Source organism: Panthera onca, chromosome A2, assembly GCF_046562875.1.
Source record: "Panthera onca isolate mPanOnc1 chromosome A2, mPanOnc1 haplotype 2, whole genome shotgun sequence".
In the NCBI taxonomy this organism is placed as follows: domain Eukaryota; kingdom Metazoa; phylum Chordata; class Mammalia; order Carnivora; family Felidae; genus Panthera; species Panthera onca.
The window spans coordinates 9,950,499-9,970,948 of NC_138340.1; the positions used below are offsets into that span (position 1 = coordinate 9,950,499).

Genomic DNA, 20,450 nt, shown 5'->3' on the forward strand with positions numbered 1-20,450 from the left:
CACACACACACACACACACCCCAACTGTCCGAATGCTGTAACGTTTTTATTTTCAAGTATAAAGGCTTTGTCGTAGAAGGGAGCCGGGGTCACAGGCAGTGGGCAAGGGGTCCTGAAGCCCAGGTGGAGGTGGACGAGCGGGCCAGCTGGCTCCCAGTTGCCACAGCCGGTCCCGTGGTGCCCTGTCTGTGCCCGGGACCCGCTGCTGGATGCCAAGAGGCCGAGGTAGCTGTGAGAGGAGCCGGGCGTGGGGTGGAGGGTGTGGGCTCACATGACCACACAACACTGGCACGTCTTTTGCTTAGGGCCACTTGCCTCTTCACCCTCGGGAGGGGCAGGTGGCTCGGGCTGCCGGGCAGGTGCATAGGTGGGCACAGGGCGGGCACTAGGGTTGGCCCTGGGCCCTTCCACCTGAAGCAGTGGCTGGCACTCGGCAGGCTGCTCTGGAGCTGGGGTCTCAGCCAGGAGGGGGGTGGTGGCGTCCCCTGAGGGGCCCTGGCCCTCAGCAGGGGTTTGGGGCCTTACAGATTCTTCCTTCAGGGAGCCTTCCTGCTTCTCCTGGGGCTGTGGTCCTTCCTCTTCCGGCCTTGACTCTTCCTTGGCCCCCAAGGAAGCCCCTGCCTCACTCACCTCCTCTGCCTGACATTCCTTTCCTCCTCCGGACTCTCTCTGCTCTTCTGGACTCAGATCTTCTTCAACCACGTCAGTCTCCTCTGCCTTCAGTGACGCCTCCCCTCCTCTCTCTGCTTCCGACGGCGCCTCACCTCCTCCTTCCTCTGCCTCCAGTGGTGCCTCACCTCCTCCTTCCTCTGCCCCCCCTAGTGCCTCACCTCCTGTTCTCTCTGCCTTCAGTGACACCTCCCCTCCTCTCTTTGCCTCCGATGGCGCCTCACCTCCTTTCTCAGCTCCCGATAGTGCCTCACCTCCTGTTCTCTCTGCCACCAGTGGTGCCTCACCTCCTGTTCTCTCTGCCTCCGATGGCGCCTCACCTCCTCCTTTCTCTGCCTCCAGTGATTTCTCGCCTTCCTTTCCCTCTGTCACCAATGGTTCTTCGCTCGCCTCTAGTTTTTCTTCACCTTCTTTCTGCTCTACTCGCAACGGCCCCTCCCCTCTTTCCCTCTCTGCCCTCAAAGGTCCCTCGACTGCCTTTCTTGCGGCTGACAGTGGTTCCTCAACTGCTTTCCTCTCTGGCCTCAGCTTTTCCTCCCCTCCTCCCCTCTCTGGCTCCAAAGAGCCCTCGCTTCCCCCCCTCTCCCCCACCAGAGACCCGTCTGCCCCTGCCTCTTCCTCAGTCCCCTTCTTTCCTTCGCCCACTGATTCCACCGGTTCCTCTGCTTGGCTCCTTCCCGCCCCCCAGGCATCCTCCCCTGCCCCCCTCTCCACCCCCAGCGGACTCTCAGGCCCTCCCCCGCTTCCCCGTGCCCTTGGCCCTTCCAACCCCTCCACGACCAGCTCCTCCCCCAGCTCCTCCCACTCTTCGCTGAGGGTCACCCTCTCCACCCAAATGAAGGACCCCTCCTCTCCTCCAGAGCCCCCTGGCCCATCACCGTCAGAGCTGCCCCTGGGGACGCCGCCTTCTCCAGGAGCTGCTCCCTCTAGCCTCACCTGGAGCCTCGGGGAGCTGGTCTGCGCGGCCTTCTGGCCCCTGCCCCCCTCCCCTGTGGCCTCGGAGTCGCTGCTCTCCGGCCCTCCCACCCCCTCCCAGACCACCTCCACGATGCCCCTGTCCTCCTTCACCCAGGACGGGGGCTCTGGGCAGGCAGCTTCCTGCCTGTCCCCAATGGCCTCCAGCACCATTTCCTCCACCTTAGCCTCCAGCTCTGGGCCTGTGGCCTCCGTGGCACAGTCCTCTGTGGCCCTCAGCCCCTCCCATACCACCTCCACCACGCCCCTTCCTTTGGCCTCACCCACGCCCCCCTCAGATGCTGCCAGCCCCTGACTCGGCCCCTGTTCTGCAGCGGGGCTGGGTCCAGGGCAGGGGCCGTTGGCTTCTGAGGAGGCCCCTGCTGCCCCAGGGAACAGCCTCAGGGTGGGTGGAACCCTGACAGCCTCATCTCTGGGCTCAGAGGGGGACTCTGGGGAGGTGTCCACTGGTCCAGCTGGGAGGGAGGCTCTCCTGCTCAGATCAGTGTGGCCTTGGGGAGTAAGGGGAGGAAAGGAGAGGAGACAGGGGGCAACAGAGTGAGATCCTGGCCCCCCAGATTCAGGCCCCTCTTCGTGGGACCCCCAGACCTGGGGCCCAAACACCCACCTGTGGGACCTGCCTCCACGGTAGGCTGGGAGAGAGGTCGATGACCCTGCAGGGGTAACAGAGACAAGGTGAGGCCAGCCAGCGTCTCCACCTCCAACCTCCCTGCGTGCTGGTACGCTCCCCAACCCAGACACCCTCCATCCAGGACCACACCCTCCTCAGCCTTCCTCACCTGTCTTACCGCGCTCTGCTCAAGTGCCCCCCCACACAGTAGGTGCTTAATCAATACTGTGTTCATGGGCCAACAGCTCTGTGTTAGGAACCTATTCCGTCAGCTACTGAGATTGCTGTGGACAAGGGACACTTAAGCCTTTTGCTATTGGGACTTACGTTCTAGGGGGTGGGGTATAAACATAAACACAAATAAATCTGTAATGTCAGGAGTGAGAAAGACTACGGCAGGAAAAAACAAAAAGTAGGACGAGGGGCTACAGAGAGCCTGGGAGGTGGTGGGGTGCCTCCTTTATGTAGAAGATGCAGGAGGGCCTCTAGGAGGAAGTGACATTGAGCAGAGACCTGAAGCGTGAGAGGAGCTGGCCTCGAGGCTCAAGAGGTAGATACAGCCATTCCAGGCAGAGGGGAGAGCAAGTGTAAAAGGCCTGGGGCTGCAATGAGCTGACAAGGTCAAGGACTAGAAAAGAGGGTCAGTGTTGCTGTAGTAGAGTGACGGAAAGGGCAAGAGTATGAAAATGGGCTCAGAGAAGCAGGGGGTGGGGGCAGCCTGCTCTGTCAAACCCCAGGGATCTCCTCCTCACAGTTCCCTGTAAGATAAGAATCTTCTTTCCAGCCTCCAGGCTTTCGTGTGGGCTGTTTCCTCTGCCTGGAATTCTCTTTCCCCTCTTGCCTGGTCCCCAGCAGGCTCCATACAGATACCACGGCCTCCAGGAAGCCTTCCTGGGTCACTCGGGTGATTCCTCTGTGCTCCTCCCATGCCCAGGGCTCCCCTGTCACGGACTCTTGGATAGTGGGCTCCTCTCTAGCAAGAAACTCCTGGCCTATACTAAAAACCCAACAAACTCTTCCCAGATCCATTAACAGATCTCTTGGCCCTCTGCCCTGCCAGAGGCACCTGGGAATCTTAATAAAGGTGCTACCAAAACAGAAACCCGAGTGGACGCCTCAGATCACAAGAGCATCTCATGGTGACCCATTCCTCCCTTTGAAAAGAACAAATTCCACGAGCACCGCGCCCCCCCCTCCCCCATTTTCCCACCACATTCCTCATTCTGGCATTAGCAGTCCCACAACAAAACTTCCCCAGGCCTGTTCCTAGGATCATGTCCACCCACCCCCCCACCCCGTGCCTCTTCCACGTGTGTGCTGTCGTTCCTCTCATTTTAGACATAGGGAAACTGAGGCTTGAACAACGAAAGCGACTTGCCCGAGACCACAGAGCAGAGAAACAGCAGAGGACTTAGAGGTTAGACCTCAATTGGAGAAGGCCCGCTTTGGTCCCTGCTGGCCGCACCTCGCCCCCTCCCATTTGCTCCCCGCCCCCGGTTCTCACCTGTCTGCGCCAGGTGGGCCTGCTGGGGGACTTGTGCTGGGCACCTGTGGATGCACTTTGCAACAGCTGCAGCTGGGATTGGAGTCTGAGGGAGAGAGGAGGCTGCTGGGAGCCGGGCCCCCAGGCTCAACGCCAAGGCCCCCTCAATGTGCCACTTCCCCGCTGTGGACCTGGGGCCCTGGCCTAGCCAGGCCGGCAAAGCCAGCAGGTAGGGGCCCAACTCACGTGAACAAGCTGTCTTCCAAGTTGCGGATTCGGGCCTGAGCCTGGCCCTCAGGTGACTGGGGGTCTTTAGAGGTGGAGTCCTCCTGCTGCTCCGGCTCCTCAGCTGCCCCGTCCATGAGCCAACGCTCCCGGAGAGACTTCCTCTGGGCACGGGAGGGGAGCTCTGGCTGTGCATATTGGCTACCCCACCCCATGGAGGGCTCCCTCCTAATCCGCGAGCTGGGAAGATTTCTTATTGTCCAAAACCACCCGAACGGCACAGACATCTCTCCTTCAGGTGAGGATATGATCCCCCCCTCAACACTGCCAGGTGGGACAGACACCCCAATACCAGCCTGGAGCTCTCCCAGGCTGGAACAAAACACCCCTCATCTCCCCACCCCTTCCAGAATGGGACAGGCACTCCCAGAGATGAAATCAACGTCTCTATGGGCCCCTCCCTACCTCAAAGCTGGGCAAACACCTTCGCTGTCCCCATACTCTTCCCAAAGGTGGTACAAATGTCCCCATCATTATCACCACCACCCCCCACCACCACCACCCGCTCTCCCAAGCAGAGGAAAAACGCCCGCCTAAGCTGGAACCAATACCCCCTGCTGCCCCCACCCAAACTGGACAGAGCCTCCCATGATCCCCCAGACCGACTCTCATTGATACCCCCACTTCGTTGCCCAGGCTTGACAGGCGCCCCCGCCCGCCCCCAACCTTGAGCCGCTCCACGCGGAGTTTCTCCTCTTCCAGCTCCCGGCGCGCGGCGCGGATCTCCTCCTGCAGCCGCCGCTTCTCCTGCGCACAGAGGACCCGGAGCTGCCCGCGGGCCGGGCGGGGCCGCCACCTCCCCTTCCGCCTGCCCTCCTCCTCGGGTCTCCCGGGACTCCCGGGGCTGCGAACCGGGCGGGGCGGCGGAGCGCACGTCGGGGGCCCCCGGCGGGGAGGGGGCTGCGGAGGCGCTGACTCAGCAGCGGGTGGGGGCGGGGCGGCGGGGGCGGGGCCGGCCGCGCCCGCGATGCTGCGGAGGCCTTGCCGGCGCCGAATGGGGGGGGGGGGGGGGTCTGTGGAAGGGGGTGGGGCCTTGGGATGGAGATCCCAAAGGGAGACCGAGCTGTGGGGCGAGGGGGGGGGTGGTTCGAGATCCGGGGTCACGAGAGAGGCGATTCAGAGATAATGGGGGTCTAGATATCAGAGGAAGGGGTGGTGAGATGGGGGGGGGGGGGGCGCGGAGAGACTGGGGCGTAGAGATGAGGTCCAGAGAGATGAAGGGGCAGAAGTCGAGAGCAGAAAGAGGGGACTTGGTGAGATAGGGGTTCGGAGGGATGGGGTACAGATCTGAGGGTCAGAAGGATGGGGGTTTAGAGAGGCCAGGGTGTTGAGATGGGATCCAGAAAGATGGGGGTGCAGGAGTGGGGGAGCAGAGAGATAGGGGTTAGTGAGATGGGGGTTCATAGAGATGGGGTTCAGACATGAGGTGTTTGAGAGACCGAGGTTCAAGAATGGAGCATCGGATGTGGATTCTGGGAGTGTGGGGTGCACAGCCTCACCATTCTGGGGGTGGTGGCGACCAGATAGAGGAACTGGGGAGCAGAGGGGCCTGAGGATTTAGGTGGGGCGCTCCAAGGCAGGGCTGGAGCTGAGGGTGCTGCCCACCCCCCCTCCTCACTTCACAGGTTTAGGCCTGCTTTCCTGGATGAGAGAGAGGCGAGGAAGAAAACCTGGGGAATGGCTAGGAGTGCCCAGGATGCGGGGAAGCGGGGGGAGGGGCGGTGGAGAGGGGCGCCATTAGCGGGGGTGGGGGGTGGGGGGTGGGGAAGGAGGGGTAACTCACTTACAGCAATGACCTCTAGCCGCTGCCGATAGAGGGAGCTCTCGGCCATGGGCCTGTGAGAAGAGGGCAGAGACTGGGGAGGGGGCCTTCCCAGGTCCCCACCCCTCGAGAGGCCACCTCCTGAATGCCCCTTTCTGGGTCAAGATCCCTGAGCTGCTTGGAAACCAACTAAAGCCCAGCATTTTCCTCTATTTCCCCTCTGCAACTGAAAGGAGTTGGAGTAGAGGGCAGGGGGTCCTATGAGGGGGAGAGAGCAGAGACGCTGACAAGCTGAGCTAAAGCCCTTCCTAGGCTTGACATCACCTCTCTGAGCCTCAGTTTCCTCATCTGTAAAATGGGTCAGGATAGCTTGATCCTCATAGAGGTGCCCTTATAGAGGCACCTTATAGAGAGGTGCCCTTGCAAGGAAGTCTCCATGCAGGGGGAAAAAAAAATGGACATAGCGTTCCTAAAACAGTAGCATCATTTATTATCATTCATAACTTTAATAATTCCCATGATTAATAATGTTTATGGTTATTTATAAGGAGCATTTCCAGGCTGGCCCTCAGATACTCTCAAATCCTGCCAGGCCCCTAACATGCTGTGTGTCTCTTTCCAATTCTATACCCTCTCTGGACCTCAGCTCCTACCCAGGATACCTTCAGCACCAGGGGCTGAGGGAGTCTGGGGAGAGAAGCGTCCATCCCACCATGGACACATGCTATCCCCATGGTAACTATGGAGCTACCTGCCAAATCCCCTCCCTGGGAGCAAATGTTACCAGGACATGTAGCCTAGCGCTGGACTCTGAGCTGGGAGGAGACAGAAGGGTCTTGCTGTTTAAGGTTTAACCTGAGATGCCGCCATTGTTGATCTCCTTGCAGCACCCCAGGATCCCCGATTTCCAGCTCCAGAGCTGCCCCTTCTGTGCTTCCCTGGGAGCAAGAGGCTGACTGTGGTACTTCAGGACACTTAGGGGACAGATGTTGTTACGTTAACTTGTCATCGCAGATGCGCATCGAGTACCCCCTACTTGCAGGTGTTTCATAGGCCAGTATCTAGAAGGATGCATCTATTTGTCTGTTGTCCCTGACATTTAGCCCAGGGAGGGCACAGGGCAAGCCCTCAAACATTTATTAATGTGAGCACTAACTCTATTGGGTGAGCATTAGCCTCATTGCCCAAACTCTGCCGGGGCCTCCCAGATCTTCCCTGGCCACACCATAAAGACATAATAGTGCGGATACTTAGCCCTTACTATCTATAGTGCTCTAAGTGCTCGACAGGGCTTCCGCCAGGCCCTCCCAGCCACCCCCGCCTCTCCCTCCCTGCCCTGATCTTGAGACACTGTCGTCCACTCTTTGCTGAGTTGATATTCTGACAATAAAATCAGCCAACTATTAGCCAGCGCATACCATGTTCTAGGCGCTGTTCCATGCTATGCCTGTAGGAACTCATTTAATCCTTCCAAAGATCCTGGGAGGCAAGTAGTACGACTGTCCCTATTTTATGGATGGGGAAACTGAGGCTCCAAGAAGTGGTGAAAAGACTTGTCTAAGGTCGCTGAGTCAGGATCAGAATTCAGGGCTCTCAGGCCTCAAATACTGGGAACGCTGCGGGGGAAGAGGGGGAGTCCAGGCATCCTTGTCTTGGCAGCCAGGAGGCCAGAGATCAGCCTGGGGGTTCCCGATTTCACTCAGGGCGGGGGGCTGAAGTCATGCTTTACAGGGTATCCCAAAGGGAGCCCAGACCCCCTACTAATAGGTTTGCCCTTGGGGGAGGGCTGACATCCTCCCTCTGCTGTCCCATTCCCAAGATGTAATCTCCTTGCCTCTTCCTTGCTGGGGGGGAGGGGGGTTGATCAGGTTCCCGTTGCTAGGCAACCAGGTTTGTAGTTGGTGAATAATGCATCAGGGGACCCAAAAGAGTGAGGAACCAAATTGGGGTCCCTGGGGGGAAACTCTTTTCCAGAACTCTTTACAAACCTCTGGAGCCCCTCCACCCTCTTACTTTAAAAGGCCCTCAAACCTTGAATGTTCAAACCCTCGGCACACCCCATTTGATATTGTTTATGTCCACCTCTACAAGAACAGGGTTCGTGGCTATGGCCTGTTGTCACCAGGAGCAATGGGTGGCCCTTTCCTTAAGCCGGTGATGGTTCCAATTTTGCCATCACCTTTCCCAGTTGGGCAGCTGTTAACTTTCTCTGTTGTATCTCAAGCATTTCTTCCTACCCTGGAAGCTGAGGGGTGTTTCAAGAGGCAAAACATGGGAGCGAGGAACCCTGGCGTTTCCTGGCCCCCCAGTCCTAGCCCCACCCCCCAGCCTGGACTTTGAGCTTGAAGACTGCCGGTGGAAAAATCCCGGAAAAAAGAAAGTGGAGGTCCACATCTCCAACCCGACTCTGGGGAGAGGGACCCGAAGAGCCTGCGGGGTTGCCTGCTGACCTCTCTCCGCTCCCCCTGGTCCCCTTAGGAGAGGCCAGCTGGGGCTCTCACCCCGTGGAAAGGCCAGTGACCTTCCCAGGCCCTGCGCACCTGTTCCCCCCCCCCCCCCCCAACCCAGGACACTTACGTGGGTGTGGCCGGAGACCACATCTGGCTCTGCAGGGCCATCTCTGCCCGGAAGCCCACCTTCCTTTGGGTCTCCAAGATCAGGACCCCCCACCCGTTTGCTTGAAGGTGCCCTGGAGGCTGTGACTTGGCTGGCACGAAGGGGGGGGGGGCTGCAGGCGGGCACCGGGAGAGCTGGTCCAGCTGGTTTGGGTCAGGAGGCAGGAGGCAAACGGGGCGAGGGGGGCTGGGGGCTGGCGGGCAGTTCTGGGGAGGTACTATCAGCTGTCCTGATAAATTATTTACCAGCCACTGGCCTCCTTGCCGCACTTGGCTGCCTCGCAGCAAACACACTCTCACGCGCGTGGTGCAGTGTGTGGGTGAGAACGGGGAGTCGCTGACCCCCTCCAGGGAATGGCACCTGCACTTGGCACCCCAGACGCCTCAAGTCCAGCTGCCCACCAAGGGTCACCAACATGTGAGCCTCATGGCGTAGCACACGTGTGGGATACTCTATGCACGACTGCCCCTCCCTTCCTGGACCCTGGTGGGGAGGGAGGGACTGATCCAGCTAAGGGATTCTGGAGCCCAGAGGCTGAGCACCATGGGAATCAGGAGGCCTGGCCCAGGGGTTTCTAGGCCTCAGTTTGCCCTTTTGTGAAATTAGATCAGGTGGCCTCCAGGACCCTGACACCCCTCAGATGCTATAACAATTAGGGATGGGGTGGTGACGAGGAAGGTCCAGAGAACTTCCTACCCAAATCCTCCCCATCCTGTTCTTTTTTTTTTTAAACTATTTATTTTATTTTGTTTTAGGTTTATTTATTTTGAGGGAGACAGAGACAACGTGAGCAGGGGAGAGGCAGAGAAAGAGAATTCCAAGCAGGCTCTGCAGCATCAATGCAGAGCCCGATGTGGGGCTCGAACTCATGAAACAGTGAGATCATGATCTAAGTTGAAACGGAGAGTGTGGATGCTTAACTGACTGAGCCACCCAGGTTCCCATTATTATTATTATTTAAAAATGTTTATTTTTGGGGTGTCTGGGTGGCTCAGTGGGTTAAGCGTCCGACTTCCGCTCAGGTCATGATCTTGCGGTTGGTGGTGAGTTCGAGTCCCGCGTCAGGCTCTGTGCTGACAGCTCAGAGCCTGGAGCCTGCTTCAGATTCTGTGTCTCCCTCTCTCTGCCCCTCCCCAACTCACGTGCGTTCTCTCTCTCTCTCTCTCTTTCTCTCTTTGAATGTTTATTTTTGAGTGAGAGAGAGAGATAGAGAGAGTGAGAGGGAGAGACAGAATCCTAAGCAGGCTCCATGCTGTCAGCACAGAGCCTAATGTGGGGCTGGAACTCACAAGCCTAACTCTGAGATCAAGGCCTGAGCCAAAGTCAAAGTCTGCTGCTTAACCAACTGTTAAGCGCCCTCCCCATCCTGTTCTTAAAGGGCCAGCACACCCTTTATCAAATGACAGGGTGCCTCATTTACCCTTTGCCACTTGGGGAACTCATCTCCTACTTTCCAGGCTAGTCTCCCACAGCCCCCAGTCCTCCCCTCATCAGAGCCCTGGTCATGCTGTGCAATTTGACAGAAGCCTCGGTGAGAAGGGTCCTTGCCCTCAGCTCCCTGCTCTAGAGGGCACACTCCAGCTAGGACCCCCTCCCCCCACCCCTGCCCCCAAGTGGCAAAGGTCAGGTACCTTCCTAACTCCTCCCTCCCTCTTGCAGATTCTCCTCAGGGTACTGGTGACCCCAGAATTTCCTATCCAAAGGGTCCTTAGTTCACCCATAAGGCCTCTGTGCCTCCTGAATGCAGACCCCACAGCCAGGATGTGTCTCGCCCCACTGCCTCCAGCCTGAGAAGTGGTCAAAGGCAGCTATCGGCAGAGGGGTAAGGATAAAGCTGGGATTCAGCAGAGGGGTAAGGATAAAGCTGGGACTTGTGGTTCAGAGCCCCTCCTCTGTGCAGGAACAAGCCTCCTTGCTATGCAGGAGAGCATTGAAAGGGAGAAGTACAGGAGGCCAGAGTGAGAGCTGAGGTTTCCCTGTGCCCCACATTCTAGTACGAAACTCCTAGGGATCCAAAATGTTTTTGTTTGAACCTGGCCTTCTAAGTCATTCTGAAAATACATTTGCTATGATAAGAGAACACATTTAAAAAAATTTTTTTTAAGTGTATTTATTTATTTTGAGAGAGAGAGAGAGGGAGTGCACATGGGGTAGGGACAGAGAGAGAGGGAGAGAGACTTCCAAGCAGGCTCTGCGCTGACACGGTGCAGATCCTGACGCGGGGCTCCAACTCATGAATCGTGAGATCATGACATGAGCTGAAATCAAGAGTTGGACACCTAACCGACTGAGCCACCCAGGTGCCCCACGGTTGTTCTATTTATAATTGGGTCTGTCTCCCAAACTCAACTGTACCTTCCCAGTCTGATGTGTTTCTTTATTTCCAGCACGGGGGTAGGCGCCTAGTAAGTGTCATTAAAGAATTCTTAAGCAACCGTTGTGTATCAGGTATTGTTCTAGGCATGAGGTAGTTGGGTCTAGAGGTGAGCAAACAGAAAATGCTATAATGCAGCTCACTTTGGTGGTGACGAGGAGAGAGCGATAATATAGAGATAAAGGCAATTGGTAATAACTGCCATATAGGGTGAGTCACAGAAAATAAGAGGATTAGGGTTACGGAGAAGGGCTGTGTGTGATGCAGGGTGGGTGATCAGGGACTATTTGTCTAAAGAAGTGATATTTGAGTCAAGACCTGCATAGCCGAAGCCAGCCAGGGGGTGAGTCCTTCCAAGCAGAGAAAGAAAGGCAAGTCAGTGCAAAGGTCCTGGGGTAGGAGTGCAGTTGGGGGGTTGAGGGAAGCACAAAGGCTGGAATGGAGGAGTGAGGGAGAGTGTCAGAAGATGAGATCTGAGAAGTGGGCAGGGCCTTCTGGGTCAGAGTGGGGAGTCTGGGTTTTTCTGGTTGGTGGGTGGGGAGCCACCACTCAGTGAAGAGGGCAGTGTAGTGGCTGGGACTAGGGTGGAGAGAAGTGGACGAATTCAGAATATGTTTTGGAGGCAGAGTCAACAGATTCAACAGCAATCCAGCATGAGGATGGATTGGAACAGGGCTGAGAGAGAGAAGTTGAGGTAGATTCCTAGGTTTGGGGTATGAAAAACAGAATGGATGGGTTGTCTTCACATGGTGAAGAGCAGGGCTGGAGTAGGGGCGGGAGCCGAGAGCTCAGTTTTGAAAATGTTCAGTTGGAGGGGCGCCGGGGTGGCTCAGCCGATTGAGCTGTCCAACTTCGGCTCAGGGCGTGATCTCACAGCTCGTGGGTTCGGGCCCCGCGTCGGGCTCTGTGCTGACAGCTCGATGCCCGGGAGCCTGCCTGGGATTCTGCGTCTCCCTCTCTCTCTGCCCCTCCCCCGCTCACGCTCCCTCTCTCTCTGTCTCTCAAAAACAAATAAACGTCGAAAAACCCAATTTTAAACCCAGAGGAGAAGTCAGAGGTAGAGATTTGAGAGACACCAGCACAGAGATGTTGTTTAAAGTATGAGGTTGTGGGGGCGCCCAGGTGGCTCCGGGGGTTAAGTCTGGGACTCTTGATTTCGGTTCAGGTTATGATCTCACCGTCCGTGAGTTCAAGCCTGTGTTGGGCTCCTCGTTGAAAGCGCAGAGGCTGCTTGGTATTCTCTCTCTCTCAAAATAAATAAATACACTTAAAAAAATAAAGTATGAGGTTGGAATTGGTCAGGGGCTGAGTGCTGGCAGGAAAGAGATGGCATACTCAAACTGAGTAACTCATCAGAGCTCAGTAAAGAGTTAGGTTTTAAAAAAATGTTTATTTTTGAGAGAGAGGAAGAGAGGGGAGAGCAAGCAGGGGTGGGGCTGAGCGAGGGAGACAGGAAACCAAGCCTGCTCCTTGCTGACAGCAGAGAGCCAGATGCAGGGCTTGAGCTCACCAACTGCGACACCATGACCTGAGCTGAGATCGGAGGCTTAACTGACTGAGCCACCCAGGCACCCCCAAAAAAGAGTTGGTTTACAAAGATTTGGGGAAACAATCTCTGTTAGCAACAGCCCGGGGCTGTGTCCACGCACTGGCCTCAGCGGGAGAGAGCTGTGTTGAGTAACTACACCCAGCGAGGGACACAAGCAGGGCATGGAATAAACGTGCTGACCTCACTCCCCCTCTCCCATCAGCCAACCCCAGTGGAAGCCAGGGGGGAAAGGAAGCCTGTCCATGCAGGTGAAACAGAAGTCTGAGAAGAAATGCCTGAGAGGGAAACCAGGAGAGAAGACGGCATCCTCAGAGACCCAGGAGCTAATGGAAGAGGAAGTCAGACCCGGAACCAGGGTCTGGCAAGTGAAGTTCATCCGTGTCCTTGGATGGAAAAGGCTCGGTGGGGTGGTGGGACCCAGAGCCTTGTCAGTGCTGTCAAACGTGAACAGGAGGCGATGAAGACGAGAGAATGCTGTAGACAACTCTTTCCAGAAGTAAAGCTTTAATCTTCATGACCACCCCCCCCCCTCCAAGCAAGTGGACACCGCTCTGCCCATTTTACAGACAAGGGAACTGAGCCTTGGCGAAGGCTGGTACCTTGCGGAGGTTTTGCGTGGGTTGGAACCCAGCTGGGCCCAGTTCCAATTAGGCCAAAGGGGTCAGAGGGAGGAGCTTGAGACTAGGATCCAGGGGACGGAGGGGAGTCACCAGAGTAGGCGGAGAGCTGGGGGAAGGAGTGATTGGGTAGTTGGATTATTGGAGGCTCCCAGGCTGTTCAGCAACCACCCCCCAACCCCCAACCTTTCTCTAGGTAACTATCTTTCTTCCTGGTCACCCTAGAATGGTAGAGTAGGGCCAGAGGACAGATTTGGGGAGAGCCTGGGGGAGGAGAGTGGAGAATGTCTTTGGGGGTGGGTCGGCGCGGGGGCGTCGACCCTGCTGCCTCTGAACGCCAAGAGCTGGCGCCAGCTGCGGAGAGCTGCTCCACACCGCAAGCCTGGATACCTCTCCGGGCCTTCCCAGCCGTCTGGGCCCAAGGTGACCGCCTTTCAGCCGCAGCTGCTCCTCTAAGCCACGGGCGCGCTGGGTCTGTCCCTCCCTCTTCCCTCAATCTGGAAGTGCACTTGGCCGCGGACGCCTTGCGGACTTTTCCAGGAGGGGTGCGGGGAAGCAGCCTGGGGCTTGACGCGAGCGGCGGGTACACCTCTCGGAAGAAGCCTAGTGGAGCCAGGCACTGGGCGGGGGAGCTTGCGACGCGCCAGGAGAGGGCTCCTGGCGCCCCCTTCAGTCTGAGCTGTGCGCTGCAGGGGTGGAACGTGGATGGACAGCCCGGGGGCCAGGGGCGTTGCTGCCCGCTGGTCTGGGCGGGGCTAGCAAGGCTTCGGAAAGATGGCTTCGGAGCACCCCGGCACCAGAAAGCCGGCGGTTCAAACACCCGACCCAGGACAGAGTTGGGGTCAAGCCTCCCGGGAATGCCGGGGACGTGAGGGCGAAAAGGTGCCAGGGTGGCGCCCCGTTAGTGGAACGGCACCCAGACTTGTCCCCTAGCCGGCGGGCCAAGTCTAGGGAAGCCCTCCTACGAGAAGTCTGGTGCCCTGACCTGACCTGAGGCGCGTCAGTGAACCAAACGCAGTGCCCTGCCGGGGCGCCCCCGCCCCGAGGGCGGGGCCAGGGCGGGGCCCAAGTCTTTCCTGCAGGTGCAGGGGGCGGTGCCCGGCCCTGTCCCCGGGGGCCGTTCTCGGAGGCCAGGGGCGGGTCAGAGAAGCGGCTGAGGTAGGCGACGCCTTAGAACCCGCGGGCGGTGACTGTGCCACAGGTACTGCGCAGGGCACCGTGTCTCAGCTCTGAGCATCAGAACTCCGGCTCTGGAAACTAACGCTCCCGAACTGCTCCCAACCCTGGACACCGAGGCCCCCGGGCCGGAGAGCGGAGCCCTGGGGTCGTCCGAAGCTCGGGGCCCCGAGCCCCCCGGGTCAGACATCGAAGTCCCGGGGCCTGCCGCAGAGCAGTACCCAGGCCAGAGGAGTACCCAGGCCAAGAGGCAAGGTCTCCGTGCTCTCCGCGGAGCAGGGCGCGGAGACCTCTGAGCGAGAGAGTGAAGTCCTTGGGCCATCAGCGAGGCTGGACACAGAACGCCCCGGGCCATCCGCAGCTGGGGGTTTTGAGAGTCTCGAGACAGGCGACGACAACCCCGAGCCGTCTGAAGCACGAAGCGCGGGGGTCCCGAAGCACTGTCCTCTTCAGTGTCCCGAGACCTCCTCCTCGGGGTCAGACTCGGAAGCCCCCCTGCTGCATTTTCTACTGCGCCCCGAGACCCCCCAACAGGTCCCCGGGAAGCCGCTCATGGAGACGCCCATCGAACGAGAAATCCGCCGCAGCTGCGAACGCGAGGAGAGCCTGCGCCGGAGCCGGGGCCTGAGCCCAGGCCGCGCCGGCCGAGAACTCGTCGAGCTGCGCGTGCGACCGGTGCTCAGCCTGCCGGGCCCGGGCCCCGCGCTCCCGCGCGCCTTGGAGCGCGCGCGGGCGGGCGCGCAAATGCAGCGAGACATCGAGCGGGAGGCCCACCGTCAGGCGGCGCTGGCGCGTCCCGCGGCCCCAGAGCAGTGCGCCCGGCCGCCGCCGCAGCCGCTGGGCGAGCTCAAGCGATTCTTTGAGACCGCCGCGGGACGCGGCTCCTCGCCGGCGGAGGAAGGCGGCGCGGGCCCGCAGGGGCTGCCGGATCCCGGAGGCCGGCCTCGCTTGGCCGTGCAAGGCCGGTGCCCGGTGCTGGCCCGTGCCCCGCCGCGGGTCGCGCCGTCGCTGCTGGAGCAGGAGGTGCGCGAGGTGCATGAGCGCGAGCGGGAGCTGCAGCGCCAGAGGCTCAGCGTCTACGGCACCGCTGAGTTCAAGGAGCCCGCGCCGAGCCTCACGGGTAAGCCACGCGCGCCCCCACTCTAGGGACTCTCAGGGCTCCAGCCGCCCTCACCAACTGCCCAACTCCAGGAGCCTCTCTTCTGGCACTTAGGGTACCTCCTTGGGGCTCCCAGACTCCTGGGGCCCTCTCTCAACTCTCCCTTCACTGCCCCACCCCTTTAGGGCTGCTCTCTCTCTCTGTGCTCCACGCCCTACTCTGAATGGTCGACTCCTGGATACATCTCACCTAGGCTTTGGGTGGGAGGAAGGGAGGAGGATTCTAGATGTCTTTATCGGATTCCAGGGAACCTGCCTGGGTTCTGACACTCCTGGATGCTCCCTGTGAATTTGCGGGTTTCCACCTCCCCATTCTGGGTTCGCCTCCCTCCTTCAGGTTGCTCCCTCCTCCCGAATGGAGGCCTCCATGGGAAGGAGGGTAAACGCCTGTGTGTTTAAGGGGCGCGGCCGGTCTCCTTGGTGCTGGCCGCCTCCAGCTGGTGACAGGAGGGGCAACCCCGGCTGAGTGCCCCTTCCCCCGCAGCGAGCAGGGGCGACGGAAAGCTGGCGGTGATCTGGCCTCCCCGCAGAAAGGCATCGGAGAACGGCTTGGAGCAGGTGGGAGCCCTTTTCCCTCCCTCTTCCCTCAAGCGCAAGTCGCTCTTCCCTCACCTCTCCTCCCCGGGGCGTCAGGATGCTGGGCCAAGGGAAATGCACCCCCGCGCCCCCTGGGAAGTTACTCTGGGCTAGGACACAAAGTTCTGGACACGGCCAGGGGGTGACACGGATGCCATAGTCCTGGGAACCAAGCTGCCCCACCCTGTGCATGAGTGTCACTCCCACGGTGCCCGGGTCTCTGAGGTCGGCCTTCTGACTGGCCTCCTCTCCCCAGGAGGAGCGGAAGCCTTGAGGTTCCAGTAGGTTGGGACACCCTGCCAGAGGTAACACGCACATCAGAGGAAACTGGCAGGGGCGCCAGGGAGTGCCCTCCGAATCCGCTGAAGGCCTGGAGAGGGCCAGCAGTCTGCTCCGGGGAAGATGAAATCGACCAGCTCCTCTTTGGGAAATTGACCATTCTCTTCTATAAAACTATTAGTCCACGTTGGGAAACACCACCAGTGTCAATCCTGCCAGTGAAACTGTCCAGCCCTTCTCTGCCTAACTGCGAACTGAACTGGCCTCTGCCTCTGGCCTTTACTGTTCGAGTAAATGCCTCGGCTACCCTCACTCCCCAATAAAGCCCCTTCTTTCTGGGCAGTGCAGGCTGTTTTCCTCTGGGTCCTCTTATTTTGGGCTGGGGCGGGAGCGCGTTTGGCGGAAGAAGGCCTGAGGAAACCATAGGAGGTGCCAGCCGGAGTATGGAATGTGCCCTTATCGCCCAGTTCTGGGGCTGCTGGTCTCCCCCGGCCCGGCCCGGGTCCTGGTGCCCCCTGGCGGCGCGGGCGCGAACTGCGGTGTTCGGACAAACTGGCTCATGCCCTCCCTTTTTCCAGACTTCTTCAACATTTACTGTGCCAGTGCCAATGGTATGCCCGGGAGCTGGGCGCTGGCTAGACAGAGGTGATAAGAGGTTGTTCCTGATTTGGGGACGTAAGCAATAGCTACCAAAAAAAGGGGGTGGCGGTGGCGGTGAGGGTACAAACTTCTTCGCAGGGCATACAAAGCCATTTATGATCTGTCCAGCTGTTGCAAACCTCACATGCGTGTAGACCCCAGACAAATATTAAGGAGAGAAGTGGGGTATGCTGGGAAATGCCTTGTTTCAACGCGCAGGTAAGTGTTCCTCCATATCCGTAGTGAGTGAGCTTCTGATTTCCAAAAGCAAGGGGGAAACCTAGCCTTTAAAAGAGAAATCTCGGGGTGCCTAAGTGGCTCAGTCAGTTGAGCATCCATGGCTTGATTTCGGCTCAGGTCACGATCCCAGGATCATGGGACCAAGGCCTCCCTGCTTCCCCTGCCCCTGCTGGGCTCTTCAGTGAGTGTGGAGCCTGCTTAAGATTCTCTCTCTCTCTCTCTCTCTCTCTCTCTGTTTCTCTCTCTCTCTCTCTCCCTCTCCCCCTCCCCCTCTGCCCATCTTCCTGGCTCACATGCCCTCTCTCTCTTAAAAAAAAAGAGGGGTGCCTGGTGGCTCAGTCGGTTAAGCATCTGACCCTTGTTTTTGGTTCAGGTTATGATCTCACAGTTTGTGAGATTGAGCCCCACATCAGGCTCTGTGCTGGCAGTGCAGAGCCTGCTTGGGATTCTCTCTCTCTCCCTCTCTGCTCCTCCTCCACTCATGCTGTCTCTTTCTCAAAATAAATACGTAAACTTAAAAAAATTAAAAAAATTTTTTAATGTTTATTTTGAGAGAGAGGGAGAGAGAGCTAGAGCACAAGTGGGGGAGGGACAGAGAGAGAGAGGGAGATGCAGAATCTGAAGCAGGCTTCAGGCTCTGAGCTGTCCGCACACAGCTGATGCGGTCATCGAACTTGTGAACCGTGAGATCATGACCTGAGCCAAAGTTAGTCGCTCAACCGACTGAGCCACCCAAATAAATAAACTTAAAAAAATGTTTTATTTATTTTTGAGAGAGACAGTGTAAGCAGGGGAGGGTCAGAGAGAGAGGGGGGAACAGAGGATCTGAAGTGGGCTCTGTGCTGACAGCAGACAGCCTGATGTGGGGCTCAGTCTCACAAACTGTGAGATCACGACCTAAGCCGAAGTCGGACGCTTAACCGACTGAGCCACCAAATGCCCCTAAATAAGTAAACTTTAAAAAAAAGAGAAAGAAAGAAATCTACTGAACTTTAAATGTGACTACTTAGAAACATTTTTAAATGGGGTGTGGGGCTCAAGTATGTTAATAAGCAAAGCCTGTTTGTAGTAGAGCTTGTAGCTGTCGATTGCCAAGCCCTCCTTCATTTCCCTCCCAAGCCGGGTGGCTCAGGTCCCTCCCCCCGATGGAGTTCAAGAGTTTGTGGACACCCTAAGTTGAAAAAGTGTATCGTTGCAGTTATATTCTGTGGTTTTACGGTATCAGCTTCTTAGGGGTGCACTGAGACCCAGAAAAGACCCAGGAATGATTTAGAATCATTGTTTAAACTCTTGGATTTGTCCAACACTGTATGCCCTGGGTCTAGCAACAGACTTGATCCTACATAGGACAAGTAGCTAATGAAGAACTAAAGAATGCTCACACAGCATTGCACCCCAAGAGCAGCTCAGCCCAAGAAGGAACCACACCCCATCCCATCATCACCACACTGAGCACATGCTTGATGGTGACTCTCAAAGGTCTGGAGAGAAAACAAAGAGCCAGTGCTGTCAGGATGGGAAATGGAAACACCCAGAGCACATTAAAAAAAAAAAAAAAAAATTATTTTTTTTGGGGGGGGGGCGGGCAACGAGAGAAGAAGAGAGAGAATTTCAAGCAGGCTCTGCACTGTCAGTAAAGAGCTGGACATAGGGCTGGAACTCACGAACTGCAAGATCATGACCTGAGCCGAAATCAAGAGTCACAGGCTCAACTGACTGAGCCACCCGGGGGGCCCAGCATCCGTATTTTTTAAAGCTCTATGGGTGCTTTCCACATGGAGCCAAGTTTGAGGACCATCATGTAGATGTAGGCCAGCAGTCCTCAAAGTGTAGTGCCTGGACCAGCAGCATCAGGATGGCTTGGGATTTTGTCAACAAACACACATTCTTGGGTCCCACCCCAGACTTAAAAATCAAACCTTCCACATGATTCCACGCTCAAGTTGGAGAATCATGCGTATAGATGGTTCCTGAGCAACAGGATCCAGGAAATCAGGCCTGTTTCTTTCCTCTCCCAGCACCTCACACCAGAAACTTTTAATGTTTATTTATTTATTTTTTTTTTTGAGAGAGAGAGAGCATGAACTTAAGCAGGGGAGGGCACAGAGGGAGACAGAATCTGAAGAAGGCTCCAGGCTGCGAGCTGTCAGCATGGAGCCCGACGTGGGGCTCGAACTCACGGACTGAGAGATCCTGACCTGAGCGCAAGTTGGATGCTTAACCGACTAAGCCACCCAGGTGCCCCCAGAAGCCTTTAGTCTTAAGTGGCCTGCGGATTTGTCTTAAGGGAGACAGTCTCAAGCTATGTGTGGCTGGTCTGAACTGAAATATGCTGTAAGTATGAAATACCAGATTGCAAAAACTCAGTACCCCCAAAAGGGAAATATCTCATTAATAGTTTCTCGCATAGATTATAGGTTGAAATAATATTTTGGATATGTTGGGTTAACTAAAAATATCACTAAAATTAACCTGACCTTTTTTTCCCCTCATTTTTAATTTTTATTTTGAGACACAGAGAGGGAGACAGAATCTCAAGCAGAGCCCCATGAGGGGCTCAAACTCAAGAATGGTGAGATCATAACCTGAGTGGAAGAGTTGGATGCTTAACGGACTAAGCCACTCAGGCGTCCCTTTACCTCATTTTTCATATGTGGTTACTAGAAAGTTTGAAATTACATGTGACTTGTGTTTTTGGCTCAATTTAAACTTCCATTTAATTAAGCTAGAGTCTTACAGTGTATGTCACTCACAGGCACTAACTTAAATCAGTATTAGGCAGCTTCAGAATCCCCTTGAACTCATTCAGACCAAAAAATCTTTGATGAAATCAGAAATCGTCACCAGAAGCTGTCTCCCCCCGCCACCCCCCAAAGATAAAAGGTTTTGGCGTCCAGTCTTGATTCATTTTACCTCTCACGTCCGTTTTTGTCATCTTAAACTGGTGCTTACAATACTACGTGCCTTTGTGCCTGGGAGTTTTAGGTAAGCGAGTGCTTTGCTCAAAAGCATAAATGCTAGGTCTCTCCTCCGACGACTCCAAAAATGTTACCAGGAATGAAAAGGCAGTCCCTACGGGGGTAACTGGCAGGTGAGTGACACCCGGGTCAGGAATGACACCCTTCCCTTCGCAAGGGACCAGCTGTAATCAGAAAGACCCGGTTCAGGATGGAGCTCCGCCACTCGCGCGCTGTAGCTTTCGAAGAGGTGAGTTCACTTCTCTCAACCCGTGACTCCTTTCCAGTCCAAGGTTGGAGTAGAGCTTAGAGATCCCAAGCTGGAGTTCCTTACGGCTTTCCCATCCCGCGCGCGCTCCGGACACCCCGCGAAGTAAGATGACCTGCCCACTCCATGACCCAAAAGCTGGAAGAGGAAGATTTGACTTTGGCCTTTAGGAAACTGATCACGGGCCCTTTGCTGATGCACGTCGGGAAATATAGTC

The 20,450-nt window shown here is 56.9% G+C and overlaps 2 protein-coding genes across 10 annotated transcripts; one reads left to right on the top strand and one right to left on the bottom strand.

Annotated features, from left to right (window-relative positions):
- Window positions 1-27: 27 nt before the first annotated feature.
- Window positions 28-8,565, bottom strand: PALM3 (paralemmin 3). 8 transcript variants are annotated; one of them, XM_081791859.1, is made up of 9 exons: window positions 8,362-8,565; window positions 5,810-5,858; window positions 4,689-4,769; window positions 3,984-4,126; window positions 3,759-3,843; window positions 2,252-2,297; window positions 957-2,135; window positions 859-923; window positions 28-729 (listed from the first exon to the last, which is right to left on the bottom strand). In XM_081791859.1, the coding sequence occupies exons 1-9, from the start codon at window positions 8,400-8,402 to the stop codon at window positions 268-270; spliced, it is 2,151 nt and encodes a 716-aa protein (XP_081647985.1). In that variant the 5' UTR covers window positions 8,403-8,565; the 3' UTR covers window positions 28-267. The 8 variants fall into 8 exon arrangements, with proteins under 8 accessions (XP_081647985.1, XP_078299439.2, XP_081647984.1 ...); XM_078443313.2 differs by having other exon boundaries at window positions 28-797; window positions 831-923; window positions 8,362-8,564; XM_081791858.1 differs by having other exon boundaries at window positions 859-2,135.
- A 5,172-nt stretch (window positions 8,566-13,737) lies between these two features.
- Window positions 13,738-16,480, top strand: MISP3 (MISP family member 3). 2 transcript variants are annotated; one of them, XR_009610316.3, is made up of 3 exons: window positions 13,738-15,236; window positions 15,612-15,832; window positions 16,107-16,480. XR_009610316.3 is itself a non-coding variant. In XM_060633586.3 (3 exons), the coding sequence occupies exons 1-3, from the start codon at window positions 14,669-14,671 to the stop codon at window positions 16,122-16,124; spliced, it is 660 nt and encodes a 219-aa protein (XP_060489569.1). In that variant the 5' UTR covers window positions 13,739-14,668; the 3' UTR covers window positions 16,125-16,480. The 2 variants fall into 2 exon arrangements, 1 of the variants encoding a protein (XP_060489569.1); XM_060633586.3 differs by having other exon boundaries at window positions 13,739-15,236; window positions 15,759-15,832.
- Window positions 16,481-20,450: the final 3,970 nt, after the last annotated feature.